Source organism: Astyanax mexicanus, chromosome 3 (assembly GCF_023375975.1).
Source record: "Astyanax mexicanus isolate ESR-SI-001 chromosome 3, AstMex3_surface, whole genome shotgun sequence".
NCBI classification, from domain to species: Eukaryota; Metazoa; Chordata; class Actinopteri; order Characiformes; family Acestrorhamphidae; genus Astyanax; species Astyanax mexicanus.
In genome coordinates, this window is record NC_064410.1 from 49,780,027 (window position 1) to 49,797,577 (window position 17,551).

Consider the following 17,551-nt stretch of genomic DNA (forward strand, 5'->3'; position numbering starts at 1 on the left):
GGGAGGGGGCAGGGTGGAGGAATGCAGCCTGCAAAAAACGTAAACTCAAGAGTCATCAAGAAACTTGGGTTCTGGGGGGCTTGACGTGTGCTGAGGCACCAGCTGTACAGTTCCTCTTACATCCCGCCAGCAGAAACGGTTCTGAGAAGAAGCACAGCTCGGCACTCGCCTCTCGCACACGCAAGCTATTCCTGCAAAACAATGGTTCTTTTTTTAAACACATCCCAGCCCGTAGATTTATTTCTCCTCCGATAACCAGGCCTGCTCCTTATCCAGGCTCAGTCTCTCCCCCTTCTGGCTGCTGCAGGGTTTACAGCAGAGCGAGGTTCTTTCTCTCTCTGGTGAACTGATATTAAGACTGTTCTCTTTAACAGAGGCAAAATGCTTGCTGTCAGGAGATATTATGTTCTTGTAAAAAGGCCTTTGCTCACATTTTCTCTATCCTCACTAACTCATGGAGTCATTTATCATGGCACGGGTTGGCAGTGCACCTGTTTACAGATGCTAACATTTGGTGTGTTTTGTATTTTTGTCAAGTCAGCTTAATGGAGTAATAGAGAGCAAAAAGGAGAATCAGAGCTGAGCGTGTAGGAAGGGACTGACCTGACTGTTTCATCCCTTCTGGATTTACCAAGCCTGTTAGATTCCAGATAATATCAGTTTAGGTGAAGAATGCATAATACAAGCCATGTGGTTTCTGATCACATCTCAGACTATGTCCAGTAAAAGATAGTGACGTAGTAATCAAGTCTGAGACTAGTCTCAGGGACATTGGGGTGAGGTGGACTTGAAACGTTTTTTCCTACCGTTGTTAAATATGAACAAGAATTTCAAGCAGATTAATTAATTGATAAATTTTAGAGAAGAATGAACACAGATCCATCACCCTCATTTGCTATTACTATATTTTGCAGAATATATGACTCAGACTTGGTCCTGGTCTTGGTCTTGACTTGATCTTCTCTCCAGTGGCCTTCTTAAGCATCACTGTTAATAGAAGCAGTACTTAACACTGACATTTTTATTGAAGAAAATAGCGGAAAAGTGGAAGAGAAACTGAACTTAAGTTCACACATCAGTAAAATGATATGTATAAGAACAATTTTGAAAATGCAATGGCCATATTCCATCTGTCCATCAAGCACAAGTACAGTAAAAATGGTTGTTTCTTTTATTGCAAAAAAGTCTTTGTTTTGATGTCACCCAGGAAGGTCCTGCCTATTGCAGTTGCATCAGAAAACATTTTTATACTTTTTTGTTTCTTCAAGAAAATGAATGATAATTATAAGTACTAGATAAATACAAAATATTGTCTAACACACTGTGTTCTGGAGCCTTAAATTTCTGTATTTTATTCAGGTGTTGTTTCCCCCCTCATGCTGTATGTGTACAGAAAAGTGTTGGTAACCAAAGGGCAGGAAGGATACCTCAGTTTTGCCCTTGAAACTGCTCTGAACCTAAAGAGGGTGGATTTAATCTCCTCCTCTACCTCATCTAGTGACCTAAACACTGAGGGTCATTAAAACAGCAATCACTCACTATCAGTCCAAGCTTTGGAAGACAAGAAGGAACAATAGATTCAGAAATACCTTGAAGAAGCCTTTTTTCAGTTTAAGTCTTCTTGATGTGACACAAATCAATCAAAACATTAAATACTGAATTACAACCAAGTCAATCAAGTGTATCTGATACTGCTGATGTGCAACTTCAATAGGAAATGCAGAATGCAGAAAAGAGAGGGATTATAAACAAGGTTTTAGTGGGGGCCTTTTCCAAACTTACCTTTCATTTAATTTCAGTCTTTATATCTGTCTGTTATTGTACATTTGTTTAGTTACTGTATGTTCTCTCTTTCTCTCCACCTGTCTTACCTGCTGACATTCTCACTGAGAATAGAAGCTATCAGATGTGCAGTATGTAATTTCAGCAGAGCTTTGAGACGGCTCTCGACACACTAATGCTGCTGGAGAGGCACTTTAAGTACCTATTGTAGACCAGCTAACAGGGGACGTCCTATTTTTGGCCTGCTAAATAACATTATGTGTAAAATGTTATGGAAATGTCATAGGGACATCACGAAAGTCTACTATTCCAGTGCTTCCAGTGTTTTAAAACAATGCTTCCTTTACTGCACTCAGAGGACAATATATGGGAATATTTGATACTGTTAGTATTTTAGTTAATTAGAGGGCAAACAACCTAGGAATAAATAAATATATATTAAGGTATAGGTAAAAAAAAAACGGCTTGTTTGTTGTTGAAGATGTTAGAAATGATAGCATAAGGGGATGCTCCTGTTATAGTGTGAGTACATCAAAAAGTAAAAATAATGTAATTACAGTGTACATTAAATTGATGTTTTTTTGCTGGGAATTTTGATAAATATGGTAATAAGTGTATTACATGCTGAATAGTGTTCAGTGTATCATTGTGATCATATTGTCTTGATATAGGACACCGAACTGCATAGGACATAGGAACTGTACAGGACATATTACATTAGATTGCATTGGAAATTAGGATCTGTATTGGGCATAGTATGGGATGTAGGAGATATGAAGGATATACGTAGGAGCTTTATAGCATGTAGGACATTATAAATCATTTTGTGTGTATGTGTGTGTTTGTGTGTGTGTAGAATCCTTAAGTTTTTGGTTGCCAAGCGGAAGTTTAAAGAAACTCTTCGACCGTATGATGTGAAGGACGTGATTGAACAGTACTCAGCTGGACACCTGGACATGCTGGGCAGAATCAAGAGCCTGCAGACAAGGTTTGATTTCACATTAAAGTATATGTTTATGACATATAAAAAATATACAAAAAGTAGAAGACCACTTCAGTTTCTGAAACAGTTTTTTCTGATTTTGCTAATTACAGGTATATGTTTGAGTGAAATGATAATTGTTGTTTTATTCTATAAACTACGGACAACATTACTCCCAAATTCCAAATAAAAATATCATAGCAGAAAATGAGAAATGGATGAAATGACAAAAAGATGCAGAGCTTTCAGACCTTAAATAATGCAAAGAAAACAAGTTCATATTCATAAAGTTTTAAGAGTTCAAAAATCAATATTTAGTGTAATAACCCTGGTTTTAAAAAGGTTTTCATTTATCTTGGCATGTTCTTCTCCACCAGTCCTGCACACTGCTTTTGGATAACTTTATGCCTTATACTCCTGGTGCAAAAATTCAAGCAGTTCATCTTGGTTTGATGGCTTGTGATCATCCATCTTACTCTTGATTATATTCCAGAGGTTTTTAATTTGGTAAAATCAAAGAAACTCAAAATTTTTAAGTGGTCTCTTATTTTTTTCCGGATAGTTATCTTTACAACAAAGACTAATTGTAAAAGAATCCAGCTAACTGACTCACTCTTCTGCCTAAAAAGGGTAGATCAGATTGTTGGCCGCGGTGCTGTTCCATCTGATAAGAAGGTGAGGTCTGAGAAAGGTGAGAAGACTCCTCCGGAACTGGATCCCATGGATGAGCTGAGCATGATGGGACGTGTAGTAAAGGTGGAGAAGCAGGTGAGGCATGGCATATTTCATTATTTAATTATCAGTATAAATATTAATTAATATGTAGTGGAATTGATTTTCCCCTGACGAACATGATGAACTATGATGATAAATGTTAATATGAAAAGGCTCAACAACACCCTGAATGTGTGAGGGATGGTGCCTTATACCATTTTAATTACCCATAATCCCCAAAACTTATATCTTTACTTCTTTAAGAATACAGTTTATGGAGTTTCCTCTCTGTTATATGTCTCCTGAGGATACTGTGCAGTGCTGTAGATCCTACATGGCCTTTAAATTGATCTTTGGATCAATTTCACAAGCAAAGCTTCTTAACGATGTCTCTCTGGTCTCTTAGGTGCAGTCCATTGAGAACAAGCTGGACCTACTGTTGAACTTTTATTCTCAGTGCCTAAAAAAGGGCTCGTCCCACTTCACCCTGTCCTCTTTACTGGAGCCTGACCTCACCTCCGACTACCACAGTCCAACTGACCACCGCGAGCTCTTCCCCTCCGCCAACACACTCAACATCTCCCATTCAGACAGCGGCAACATGGAATAACAGCGGGAGTGTTCAGCAGGACCACAGTGACTGGAGCCATAAGATACTCAGCCAAGAGCTTGAACTTCCACAGACTCTGCAAAAACTCTGCAAAAGCCCTTCGACTGATTCTTACAGCCTCCTGGTCTAGCTGTCATCACATCCTCACATGGGTTTGCCTACCTCTACACTGATGTATGACTCCTCTGTCCTGAAGGTTTTGTGTCTGCTTCGATCATGTTCGCATCATGCAAGGAGCCCTTTAGTGTATATACAGTATTTTACTGTTTTACAGTAAAAGCAGCACTAGATGTTTCACCGACTATTTTCTAAACCAAACAACAACATATTATACCCCATATCTTATGACCACATACTTTACGTTCTGTCACCTGTTACAGTACACCCCTCATTTTTAATCTTATCTGACTGAGTCTGATTGTCAATGGTCTCACTATATTTTTAAGAACACACTCACAGCAGTTTTGGGTAAACTCTGGCATTCTCACAACATTTTCACACCAGTTTCACTGTACATTTGGGACACTCTAACTAGAACCAGTACAGAACAGTACAAGTCTTCCAAAAGAGAGGTGATGGAGCACTGTTACTTGACCACTACAAACTGTCTCGCTCACTACCACCTCTCCTCAATTCCTCAATCTCTTTTATAAAAGGCAAGCAACTGTAGATACAGAAAAAAAATGTGTGCAAATGAACTGTCTGGCATTTATTTCTTTATGCTGTGATGCCAGTATTAGTTTTTAGTTTTACATTTTGTTTCATATTAAATCAATAGACTTCCAGTGGAATTCTATTATATATTTACTCTGAGATCAGGGCTTTCAAATTAATTCGATTTTTTTTTTAGCTCTCTGTTTCGACTTTGAACTAATTCTTGAGCTGATGCAATGTCCTTTGTGCCACAGGGTGTCACTGAGCGTCTACTAATGTATGAATGTACTGCATACTCGTACCCTAGTGCGGTCCTGCTAAACCCTGCCCTGAATCTGAGGGACAGACCACAGGACAATTCGACATGATTCGACTCAAGCTGGACAAAGGGACAAATAGCAGTTTCCACCAAAGCATCACCTCATCATCTGTTTGTTGCGTGGCCCTGCAACCTTCTCCTTCAGACACGCCCAGGATTGGACGATCAAACCAATTATGTGCAGTGGCACTCAGGGTTCTGTCATGCGTTGTGGTTACTCCATAGCTTGTTGTGGAGCTTTCTGTATTGCACAGAATTGGGTACAGCTTCCTGTCACTCCCAAGAGCCCACTGTGCAAAAAAGAAGGATTAAACAGAGAAAAAGAATTAGAAATATTAGAAAATCAATATTCCTTTATTGAAATAGAAGCATGTTAGTTGAAAGGCTGGGAGGCCTTCAAGAGGAATAATAGCATAAGGCAGTAAGCTTAAATTTCTTTTTTAGGAAATCTAGTCATAGACCCTGTTTAGATATCCATTTCTTGCCCGTTTAGCCTCTTCTCTTTCTGCCTTGCAGCCCATTTGTTCAATCTGCATGATCCAATTTGAATGGTGCAGCCCTCTGGGAATTTAATGAATGAATTTAATGTGATGCCTACACTGTTAAAAATAAGGGTGACTAAGAAGGTTCTCTGCAGCAATGCCATAGAAGATTTACATTTGATCCCTTAAAGGATGTTTCAGATGGGTGGTTCTTTAGAGACTATGGCCAGAGGATCGTAAGCTAGAATCCTGGGTCATGCTGCTTCACCATCAGCAGCCAGAGTCCGAGAGAGCACAATTGGCCATACTCTCTAGGGGGAATAGATGCCATTCTTTCCCCTTGTCTCTTTCATTGTTCATTGATGCTGACTGGCACAGGCCTCTGCTGTCTAATAACTCAGTGCTAGGGATTCAGTGCTTTCCTCCAAGCGTGTTGGCTGCCTAGTGACTCAGCACTCAGCATTGAGAGCATTCTTAGTGTTAGCAGGAGTCCTAGGGATTGGGTGTGTTAATATTAGCCAAGCTACATAGCTAGTATTCTAGCTAAATAAGGGAGGAACGATCCTCCAGGTGATACAAATATTTATTTACCAGTTACTACAGAACAACACGCTCAAGCCAGGAACCTTTGAGTAACCTTTATTTTTAAGACAGTACAGGTGTGTTTTGATCATTATATTATTTCTGCCTGCTTTCACAAGCTTATAAAAGTCCTACCAAGCAGTGATTCTTGTTTTTCAGAATAACTTTTAACTTTTAACTCTACTGAGCTCTGTTATCCCTAATTCAAGAGGCATGTAAGGGCATGAGCCATTGATGAATCATCTATAAATGATGTCACATTACTTTCCCTCTGAAGCACCTGTTGAACATTTGGTTCACTTGCCCCCATTCAAAGCAAAAAATAAAAACAGTTTGGCTAGATTGAACCGATGTGGCTGAGATGAAATGACTGAAATAAGACTTTAGTCTTGTGCATGAGCTCCATATCAGTATCTATGCATGCAACTCGGGGGGAGGGAGGGTCCTGCTTTATAATAAGAAATGAAAAATGTTGCAGCCAGTTTGGGTAAACATCAGCATGGCAGGAGAGGCAGTGGAAACAGCACACTGGTGTGTTTACGATTAAAAGGTAGACCTAAGCAATTGCTTGGGCTACTTATAATGGCATTATTGAATCATTCTAAATGGACTGAACTGGAGAACGAATCCAAAAGGAGTTTTATACATAACCACGTTTGCACCTGCGCACAGATTCATGTATGGACAATATATGCTCTTGGCAAAGAATTTTATCTTTCTCTCACAGTCGACCCACATTTCACTCTGCCTTATTCTTTTGTATGTCTTTTTCAGCTTCTTTATTTTTCTTTCTATGACATTTTATTTAAATTTCAATTTGGTTTTGCTTTGTTGTCACTTTTGTTGTCTTGTTTATCGTATTCCTTTCTTCATTTCTGCCTCATTAATTTCTTTACTTGTAAATTTTGTGTCTTTTTAAATACATAGCTCTACACCAAGGTACTTTTAAATATCCATAATATTTCATTTACTGTTGCTGTTCATTGACATGATTGTTAATTGCTAATGTGAGAGATAATTTGCTCTGTATGTTTAATCTGGTATGATTGTAAAAAAAATGAATAAATCCAGATTTTGTTTACAAAAAATCAACTTGGACAATCTTTCTTTTTCCCAGAAGTTTAACAACCCAGCTGAACTGTGTTCTTGCCCTGTTCATCATGTTGTAGATTACAGCACATACTCAACCATATCTGTACTCATGTAAAAAAAACTTCTTTATTTTATTGAAAAGTAGCTGTAGATATATTCTTAAACTTAATGCTGAGCTTTTGAACACTTTTTACACGTGTAATAGAGTCTAATGAGAGAGGTGCAGTTCGCTCTCCTCGCCGGTAGGTGGCGGTACCGCACCGAGTCGCGGATGTTCGCTGTTTAAAACCCAGTCGGGAGATGAAGACGTCACCAAACTGGCCCTGACACCGATACAGGGTTGCCAGTTTCGTGGTTTTACCCTCTTAATTGTTGTTTTTTTTTTCTTTATAGTGGGGGTGAACAAAAACAGAGTTTGACCATAACACATGCTTTTTTAAAATGCCTGCTATTAACATGAAAGTAAACTTTTTAAGTAATAGTTAAAATAAAAATAATATTACAATTATTGGGAATAAAATGAAAAATAGCAATACTAATAACAATGTCCTGATAAACAAAACGGTTAAAAATTAGTATAAATAATATAGATATTAATATAACTAAATAGTAAAGTCCTCCTTTAATTCTGTTATTGTTTTATCTCAAATATTTATACTTATTTTGAAACTTTTTTCTAAGCTGGGCGCGTTTTAGACAGACTTTGTGCTGGATACATTTTTTTGTCTTCAACATGTTTCTTCAACAAGTAAAAAGAGGCACAAATGTAAACACATTCAGTTTAAGAAACATGGTACATACTCTTCCCAGAGGTACATATGTAAAAAATGTAAAAAAAAAAATAAAATAATAATAATAATAATAAATAAAATACATTACACTGTTATATTTAAAGTATTTAATAATTACTTAAGAATATTCCATAACCAGAATGTAATTGTTAAGAAGAATTGTAATTTGTAGTTTTAACCATTTCAGATGCTACATTCATTACAATAGACATCCTGTATTTTCTTTATTTTTAAATGTTTTGATGCCCCTAACAGTTTTTGAGAGCTGCTGTTCATCACAATAGAGACCATGAACCAGCCAATGAAAAGTTTATAAACCAGTGAAACAGTAGCTTTAGCCGCCCATTGCACTGGAAAAACAGCAGATTTGTACTAGAGCCATTAGGGCAAAGTAACAGCTCATTTTTTTACTACATTAATGTGATTTAGAACACCTTTTACTTGTTTTTTTTTTTTACTGTTAAGGGATGGTTTATTAAATAAAAAGATCAATATGAAATATAAAATATTACACACAGGCTTCCAATGCAATGGAAATTAAAATAAACTGTTAAATATTTGATTTAATTGGTGTCTCCGGGTGGTTCAGTGTTCTAAGTGGCTGCTACTATGATCGAGCGATTGAATCCCTGTCATGCAGCTTGCCATTAGCTTGACCAGATATATTTGTAAATATACATAAATTGATTTTATAGTTAAATATTAGAGTTTTCTTTTATGTGCCTTACAGACAGAAAACAGCATTCTTATTTTTTTCCAATCACTGTAGAAAATTTATGTCTAAAAAGGTTAATGTAATCTTAACAGCAGGATTTTATTCCTGGACCTGGCAACCCTGCTCTGACATCACCGCAACACTCACATTCAAGATGGCGGAGAGTCACGTCTGCAGTTGTGTGTTGTAAATAAAGTATCCGGTTAAATCAGCTGAACTGTGTTCTGAGCTCAGAGCGGGGGAGAGCAGTTAAACACAGCGGGCTCGGAGAGATCGGGACGCGGCCGGTTCTCTCAGCGCGGAGCGGCGGAGAGGATCTGAGGTGAGACTCGGCTCTTTATTATAAAACCCAGTTTAACTCCCGATCACTCAGAGAGCCAACCGTACAGCCCAGCTCTCAGACTCTCTCTCCCTGTTACTGAAACAAGTCTCTCACAGCGGGAGCTGAGGCCTGTTCACCTACATTAATCAGGTACCTAGCTAACAAATGAGCTTGATAGCTAACTTTGTGTGTTGAGGGAAAAAAAATCTTCTTACACGAATTTTCCATTCCACCTTAAATGGAGCAGTCTGAGCAACGAAGCGGCGCTAGACTGTAGTGTTCACTGGTGTACCATTTTTAAGGTGGAACGGGAAAGTCTAGTAAGAATCCAACTTCTCTCTTAATTTTATGAAAACAGATAGCTAGATAGATAGATAACAGGTTATGTTGTGTTAAAACGTAAACTAAAATGGCTGTTATTTTGTAGAATAAGGTCTACAACATAAAAAGTCTAAAATGCCACACGCAAAACAAAACAAAACAAAACGTAACTTGATTTTAGCTAACAAGTAAATACAGCTCTGGGAAAAAAGAGACCACTTTAAAATGATGCGTTTCTTTGATTTTACCAAATTGAAAACCTTTAGAATATAATCGGGAGGAAGAGTGATGATCACAAGCTATCAAACAAAACTGCTTGAATTTTTGCACCAGGAGCGGCATAAAGTTATAAAAACGGGGTTGTAAACTGGTGGAGGAGAACATGCCAAGATTCATGAAAACTGTGATTAAAAACCAGGGTTATTCCACCAAATATTAATTTCTAAACTCTTAAGACTTTATGAATATGAACTTATTTTCTTTGCATTATTTGAGGTCTGAAAGCTCTGCATCTTTTTTGTTATTTCAGCCATTTCTAATTTTTTTGCAAATAAATGCTCTAAATGACAGTATTTTTATTTGGAATATTTCAATATTTCAAATACTCAAACATATATCTATAAATCAGAGAAACTGATTTAGAAACTGAAGTGGTCTCTTGAGTTTTTCCAGAGTTGTATATGGTGAATAAATTCAGAATCTCTGTAATTCTCTTTCTTCCAGTAGAAATTTAAGATATTAAGATTGTTACCAGTAAAATATCAAATACACAGCTCTGTAAATTGGATATCTTGCTGTTTTGTGACTAATCATGTTCCCAGGATGACTCGCCCTCCTTTAATAACAATGACTAGTCATATACTGCCATTGATTTGCATGGAAATATGAGTGAATCATTTCTCGTCCATAATTAGCTTGATATCAGTAACTTGTATCAGTATCTGAATTCTGACTGGTACAAAGGATTATTTAAGGAATGTCTATTTTATTGTAATATTTATTTATAAAAAGTATTTTCATATTTTACACTTTTACTCAACTGGAATATGTTATGATGATGTGATGTTTGCACTGGGTTTATTATAAAAGCTTCTGGGAGGATAAAGGGGGGTGCTTACTATTTATTAAAAAATCTAGTCTTTAATTAAGTAAGTAAATTATAAGGGATACAATAGCTTGTACATCACTTATAAATTGATGTTTGTTTACAAACAAAAACGTATATATATATATTTTTATTTTATAAATATATCGTTTAGCCATAATATTTGCTGTTATATATTAAGATATGAAATTTATTTATAACAATAAATAATATTTGTATGTTAAACACATTGAACACTGTTGATCAATATGTAAATTACAAAAATATCAGACATATCATATACACGGGAAAGTTGTAGGCAAGAAAGAAAATATGTGTTTAAAAGTTAAATTGGAGTAGTGAGAGGGATGTGGGTATTGAATTTTTGGAGGAAGAGTTCCAGTGGCATGGAGAAAGACGTGTGGGTGAGGAAAGGCTGTTAGAAATTTAGTTACGGAAACAAAAAGTAATGTCACTAGTATTTATATATATTTATCTAAAATTCCACATCTCAAGCAGGTAAAACTTGAAATCTATATGGTTCAAATCTGCATTGTACTGTTAACTTTACTTTTTGATTGTTTTTATTTAGCAGAATTTTTTTTACTTGACCTTAACTTCACCATACTGTCTGTTATTTTTCTGTGCAGGAAAGCTCCCCTGTGAAGTTATGAGGGATTGTTCATAAGCAGGAGCGGTGGCGGCGTGTGCGTGTGTGTGTGCCCGCGGGATGGAGAGCGACTGCAGGATCCCGATGGCCTGTCTGAGACCCAAAGTTCTGGCCCTGCATGCACTCTTCTGGGGCCTGGTGTCTCTCCGGTTAGTCCATAAGATTGCTAAAGGCTGTGATTTTAGGCTGATAAGTCTGGTTTCCGTCTCTCGGAAATTTCCCTCTTAAGGGCAGATCAAGAGCACAACAGGAAGTGTGGATTCTCTATAAATTTATGAGTTGTGATGGTTATCAGTGACCTTTTGCTTTGTTTTTTATTGTGCTTTCAGAGTGTTTGGGGCAGCACTTCTAAGTGAAGAGAAGACCACAGGTATGCATACATGTTCTTTTGATGTTCAGTAATCAGTTCTCACAGTCACTAAGCAAATTTAAAGGGAGATTGACAATTTGGCTCTTAGAAAATGTGCCTAAAATATGCATTATTTTACAAATGTAACTGCAGTACAAATAAAAACAACTTTTGGTACTCTGTAATACCTGGATTATATAATCAGTATAAGTATTGGGATTCCTGCTCATTCATTGGGTATTAAAAAAAAAAGTTTCCCCTAAATTCACTCACTACCCCACCTCATCTCCAACTTCCCAACTCATCCCAGAAGTATTGTATGGAGCACCAGCATACCATAGAAAACAGATTAACTGCTCTATAGCCCAATGCTGGAGACTTTATACCCCTGTAGCCTATGCCTACAATTAGGAATGGTGCCAATGGGTTAATGTATATCTTTTTTTTTTTTTTTTTGCCGGCACTTTTTTAAAGGACTAGACGTTCTGAGTTTATGTATCTTTTTTAGCAATGGCTGCCACTAAATGCCAAGTTTTCACACCATTTGGACTTACAGTGTAGATAATTAGCTGGGTAAATTGATAAATAGATTATTTCACTTAAATCAAAATTGGTACTAAAAGTTTTGATATTTTTCTATTTTTGCTAATTATGTGTCTTTATTTACAGCAACAAAGGCTGCGGCCGTGCCGTGCTGGCAAGTGGAAGAGTTTGTAGTTGCTTCAGACTGCACCTTCTGTGCAGATTTCCAATCAGTAAGTATATATATAATGCCTTTATATGCCCCGAGTAGGTTTTCAAGTTAAATGATAAATTGTAAATAACTTGAGATGTCATGCTTGGCTGTGTCTGCTTTAATGAGTGTTCCAGGCTCTAATACTTCCGTTGGCCTCCTTCATAATCTTTCTAGATTTTGATACCAGCCTGCAGCGTGACAGGATATGTGGAGAAGATTAACTGTACCAAGTCCAGCAAAGACGAGTACAAGAGGTAAGTTGTAATCTGCTCTGTGTGTTGTTCTTTCCTTAATCCTTGTTTTCTGGTTAGTCATGTGGCCAAACTGATCCAGTATCATTAGCAACTGTCACGTTCCAATGAATTATAAAATTTTCTGATTTGTTTGTTCCTAGCTGCCGCTCTGCAATGATGGAGGAGCACATATTCTGGAAGTTTGAGGGCGCTATGTTGGGGCTTACAGTGATCTTTGCCCTGCTAGTGGTTGCCCGGCAGCGCTCCTTAGACCGACAAGCCTCAGAAAAGGTTCGCAGGCAGATAGAATCCATTTAGTATTCTGAACTATATTAAGATCTGTTGCACAAATCTGACCAGGAGGTTCCATTGCTCTGAGGTTACAGCTAAGGTCAGCTTTATACAGTGTTATACAGTGTTTAAGCACTGCTGTACTAACCAGTCCACATCCCAGGTTTCTGATTCAGCAAGATTTTTGATCACTAGAGACACTGCACAAAATCTGACACATCTCTCTGGATGGACATGATGGTCTTTTTCATTCTGACATTTAATATGGATGACGACCCATATGCAACCACGCAAAATTGACCTTTTCCACAAGGTTATTCAGGCTATGCTACAGTGATGCTGTTTTAACTGTGAACCTGTAAATGATTGAAATAGTAGAATCAGCATCCATATAGAACAAGGGATCAAACTTGGACATAACATGAGAATATGAAAAACGACTGACAGATCCTGGACAGTTTCTTTTTCTGTGCACACATCATATGTAAGGCTGGCAAAATGTGATCTCACTATGGGTTTATGTAAATTTGTCATTTGTTTAAAATACCACACATGGTTTTGGGGATATGGGAAAGATGTGTTCTATGCCTTTGAGCCTGAAAATGCTGATCTATCTTATTTAGAAGTGTCTGATACTCAGATATTTTAATCACACAGCTCTGCCCCTACATTTTTTAAATGTGTGTTCCAAATCGTACTATTTGTAATTATTGACCCTAAAAATGGGTGTTTGCCTCTTTTGTTGTAGGGTAAGACTTAATAACTTAAAGGCTTAATAATGAATCTCAATGCTTTATGATGAACAGTTTGCTATAATAGACCATTATTGGAAACAGAAAAGTGTTTTTCTTTTAATTGTGTTAATTTGGATTTTTATTACGGGTTATGCATTTTGGAATGAATCTTTTGAGTTGTCCTCACTTTCCCACATTAAACCTCAGCAAATGTGCAGTGATGTATAATTTGATTTATTTATATAATATCTCCAAATAATATTTTCATTAGAAATTTCAAAAATATTTTTTTTTCTTAAAAAAGTACATACACATTGTTCATAATTTTCAGCGTGTGGCCGATCTGTCTTTTACCTGGCTGACAATTTACTTATACTTTTAAACGAATAACACGCTGGGTACTGCACTTTCTGTCGCTGCTGATTTCTCTTTAAAACACTGCAGATTTATTTAATCTGTTTGGTTAAAATTGTAGTAAAGCTGCATTTTGCTGACTAACATTTGCCAGTGTTTTGTTTTTTAATTACTGGTTGATCGAGAGATGTAAGGTAACTAACTAAAGTCTTTTTGTCTTTAACTTGTGCTTTGAGATCCAGCTGTTTTCTTTAAACTCTTCACATGTGTGATCTGGTGTGTAAAGCAAGCTGGCAAAGTTATGTTTCATCATATTTGTTAATGCACAGGAAAAAACGGCTGCATGCTTTTGGCCAGGGGTTCCTCATTGGCCAGGTTTACTGGCCCACCCAAATTGTAGATAATGTATTTTTTATGAGAGATGTGATATTTCCTATTCTGTGTGTGTAAATAAGGGAACTGAGAAATAAAACAAAAATGAAAAAGTGTTCTTTTAGTATTCCTTATTTATTATATATTTTTTATTTATTTATTTTACATACTTTGTTTAATCAGAAAAAAATGGATTTCCAGTCATTGACTTGATTTAAAGTGTTCTGAAATCATTAAGCTGTTGAGCCACTGGTGTTCACAGGTTATGTAGTGTCCAGGGAAAGGAAACCAGTGAATCAGCACATGGTCATGGGTGCCCAAGGCTCATTAATGCTCACGCCGGCTCCACCCCACAGCTCGCAGGACTTTCATCTGCTGCTAACATTGGTCTTGGTGCCAGATACCACAGAACACCCTCAGAAGGTCTACTGGAGTCCATGCCTCACTGAGTGAGCTGCATTTGCAGCAGAGGGGCTTAGAAAATATTAGGCGGTTAGTATTAATGTAATGGCTGAATAGTGTAGACTGTATGTCTATATTCATCTTAAATGGCTGTCACTGTTATTCATCTTGTCTTCGTTTCTGGAGATTAGAAGCTCTTTAGGTAGAAGTGTGTGCATCTTGATGTTTTAGGGCAGGGGCAGACATGGCCATGCTGAGAGTATCTCAGAGCAGAGCAGTACTTTTCAACATTGCACTGTGGAGAGAAAAAAACATGAGAACAAAAAACACAACCATTACTGTTACTGCATTTCTATTTTTAGTGTAATGAAAAAGTAATTTTAATGATAATGGCGTAATCCTTGGGGCCAAAAATACTTAGTATATCAGGATTATCACCCTTATGCTTCTCACACTAATCCAGTAGGTGATGCTACAGGGTAGTGTTTGTCAGTTTAAGTCTCACAATCTTTCAGACTTTGTAGCCCATTAGCCTACATTAAACTGCATTAATGAACGGTGTCAGCAAATTAGTGTGTCATCACTGTCCATGAAAAACAAGTATCTCTTTTTTTTTTGTTGATTTTTAGATTGCTACATAATTTGATCACAATACTGTCCCTTACACAGTGTCACAAGTTCTTGATAAATGGAGCAAAAGAATTACCAAAATTACCTGAAATGAACTCTTTTTGTAAGTTAAAAAGGTTCTATATCTCTCTGGTAAAGTTGCTGTTTTGGAGATACATGTTTTTCACTGGACAGTGACGATATTTGAATATGCAATAGAAATACCAGAATTGTTATTCTCCTTCTCTTCAGACGTCTGCACACTCCTGGAAGACGGTTAAGCTTTTTCTTGGAACCTGTGTGAAGGTTTCCTTGAGGAGATTTAGTCTGCATATATAAAACACCAAAATAATCAAAATATCAGATTTACTTATATATACCATAAAACTACAGCAGATTGGGGTTGTGATTGTTTAGGGGCAGGGTCAATGGTTCACTGTGCACTAATCAGTGTTGTGTATATCATTAGTGTATTTAATTTAATGGGAATTTTTAAGGTCAATGTAGTTGGAAAAACTGGCCATCCTAGTAAAAAATATATCCTATACTTTGTAATACAACTAATTTAGGTGGTTGGGCAGCACAACATTAGACAGGTGTCACAGACATCTGTGTAAAGTTTCTTACAGCACAATGTCCTTCACATTAACTCATGAAGTCCTTAAGTGACATACACTGAACATCCTGAGAGCATTAGAGGACAGTGTGTGGATCTGTGTTTGTTTATCTGACCTCCTTTACAGAATGTAGGAGTGCTGGGTTAGTGCTGAAGGGGAAACTAGCTCTGTTCCATTCATTTAACCATTCAAACACTTCAAAGGAATTTTCTGTGTTACATATAACTACTTCTGATCTGACTTCTAAAGCAAAATGTTACTATAAGTTATTAAATTGTTGTAATTTAGGTTACATCATGATTGTAACCTTAACATATTTACAGTCATGTGACCACAATAAGAAACAAACATGAATGGGCTGCTCTCTGAATTGATTTGATTTGGTATCAATAATCAGAAAAGGGTCTGGGATCCTGTAGGAATGTGATGGCTAATTGGTATATGTAGGCTGTCATGTATGACATCTTTCTAAATAGGATAGACTATATGAATTTGTGTAACACGAATTTATATGTATTTATATTCATGCAATATTTTGTGCTAAACAATAACTATTTTTACTGTTTTTAAAAAAATAACAATAAAATTAAAAACAATAATTTAAAAACAAATATTCTTATTACTTTGCCACAAGTAGTTGATATAAAGTGTAAAATAACACAATATGACTTATCATAGTATTTGTTACTTTGCTCAGTAAACCATAAATGTATAAATGGCAGATATAAGTTCAAACGTTTAAATTCTCACAGGAACTGAGATGACAAAATATGATAAAATATCTACAATTATATGATTATACGTTTATGTATTAATGTGTATTTCTGATTACATTTAATGGAAACATGAACTAGTAACATTCTAATAACATTATTGCTATCATTGTGTTCCTTCAGTAGTAACCCTAACTAACCTTTTACCCATAACCTTATTTATTCTAACTGGGATAGAAGCAGGTGTGTTGCAGGAGGTCCTCTGACAGACAGTATTACAGATACTGTGGCTGGATGATTTTCTCAGCAGCTTCACTCACCAGCTCTGATTTTGAGTCATCAGCCTCCATCGGTCCCAGAGGCAGGTTTTCTGGGGGTCTGGCGCCCACCCTGACCACACACAAAACCACACACACCACAAACAGCAGAGTTACATTCACCATAATGAGCTTTCACGCCTTTTGTGAAGTGCGGGGACTGTTCATTAGCCTACCGCTGCTACTCACACCTTTTCTGACAAGCCCCGCCCCCTGCTGCACAATTGGCCAGTACCTCGATCTTACACTTTCAGTTGGTGCACGGGCTGTGATTGTGAACCCCTCAGCCAATCACAGAGCTGGAGATTAATTAATCGCTGGCTAGTCCAGCCAATCAGCTCTCAGAAGCGTTTAGGGCGGATTACGGGTGGAGATAAAAAAGGTAAAACATGAGATTCCTCTGAAAATGGGCTGAAACAGTTAGGCTACATTTAGGGTGTGCACTGTTTAATATGATTATAAATATGATAATGATATAGAGGCTAATCGAATGATTGTCTAGGCTTGAGCATCTTGGAGTGCAGGTTAATCCTCTCTACTGTAAAGAGGATTTACTGTGAGTGTTTGTTTTGCAGGTTACTCAGCCGCCCACTCCCAGCCTGTGTTGTTTATCCACTAGACTGCCAATATGTCTCTTCTTAAAGGAAAAGTTAAATTACATAACAAATATTGAAAAGAAATTATGCAATATTACAAATCTGGGA

The 17,551-nt window shown here is 37.0% G+C and overlaps 3 protein-coding genes across 5 annotated transcripts in view; 2 read left to right on the plus strand and 1 right to left on the minus strand.

Moving 5' to 3' along the window:
- LOC103034244 (potassium voltage-gated channel subfamily KQT member 4) overlaps positions 1–7,195 on the plus strand; it is a 94,759-nt gene extending 87,564 nt beyond the window's left edge. Inside the window, exons 13-15 of one of the 3 annotated variants that reach the window (XM_022683247.2) lie at positions 2,639–2,770; positions 3,394–3,532; positions 3,885–7,195. In XM_022683247.2, the coding sequence (XP_022538968.1) occupies positions 2,639–2,770; positions 3,394–3,532; positions 3,885–4,088 (475 nt within the window). In that variant the 3' untranslated portion in view covers positions 4,089–7,195. Of the gene's footprint in view, positions 1–2,638; positions 2,771–3,393; positions 3,533–3,884 lie in introns of those variants that run through there. The other 2 variants (XM_022683246.2, XM_049475427.1) reach the window with 2 other exon arrangements.
- Positions 7,196–8,845: 1,650 nt separating this feature from the next.
- Positions 8,846–14,305, plus strand: jtb (jumping translocation breakpoint). Its single transcript, XM_007245648.4, has 6 exons — positions 8,846–9,045; positions 11,101–11,269; positions 11,450–11,490; positions 12,139–12,224; positions 12,380–12,459; positions 12,600–14,305. The coding sequence occupies exons 2-6, from the start codon at positions 11,181–11,183 to the stop codon at positions 12,754–12,756; spliced, it is 453 nt and encodes a 150-aa protein (XP_007245710.2). The 5' UTR covers positions 8,846–9,045; positions 11,101–11,180; the 3' UTR covers positions 12,757–14,305.
- Positions 14,306–14,312: 7 nt separating this feature from the next.
- On the minus strand, positions 14,313–17,025 carry si:ch211-191i18.4 (uncharacterized protein LOC799350 homolog). The gene is made up of 3 exons (XM_015604895.3): positions 16,851–17,025; positions 15,426–15,527; positions 14,313–14,886 (listed from the first exon to the last, which is right to left on the minus strand). Exons 1-3 carry the CDS (start codon positions 16,971–16,973, stop codon positions 14,779–14,781), a joined length of 333 nt encoding a protein of 110 aa, XP_015460381.1. The 5' UTR covers positions 16,974–17,025; the 3' UTR covers positions 14,313–14,778.
- Between the last annotated feature and the right edge of the window lie 526 nt (positions 17,026–17,551).

Excerpts from the sequence above, each read along its gene's own strand:
- jtb (XM_007245648.4), top strand. The coding sequence starts at position 11,181 with ATGGAGAGCGACTGCAGGATCCCGATGGCCTGTCTGAGACCCAAAGTT. Across the intron at positions 11,491-12,138 it reads AAGTGAAGAGAAGACCACAG|CAACAAAGGCTGCGGCCGTG; the intron begins GTATGCATACAT and ends CTTTATTTACAG. Across the intron at positions 12,460-12,599 it reads AGCAAAGACGAGTACAAGAG|CTGCCGCTCTGCAATGATGG; the intron begins GTAAGTTGTAAT and ends GTTTGTTCCTAG.
- si:ch211-191i18.4 (XM_015604895.3), bottom strand. The coding sequence starts at position 16,973 with ATGGTGAATGTAACTCTGCTGTTTGTGGTGTGTGTGGTTTTGTGTGTG. Across the intron at positions 15,528-16,850 it reads ATGACTCAAAATCAGAGCTG|ACTAAATCTCCTCAAGGAAA; the intron begins GTGAGTGAAGCT and ends TTATATATGCAG. Across the intron at positions 14,887-15,425 it reads GAAGGAGAATAACAATTCTG|TGCAATGTTGAAAAGTACTG; the intron begins GTATTTCTATTG and ends TTCTCTCCACAG.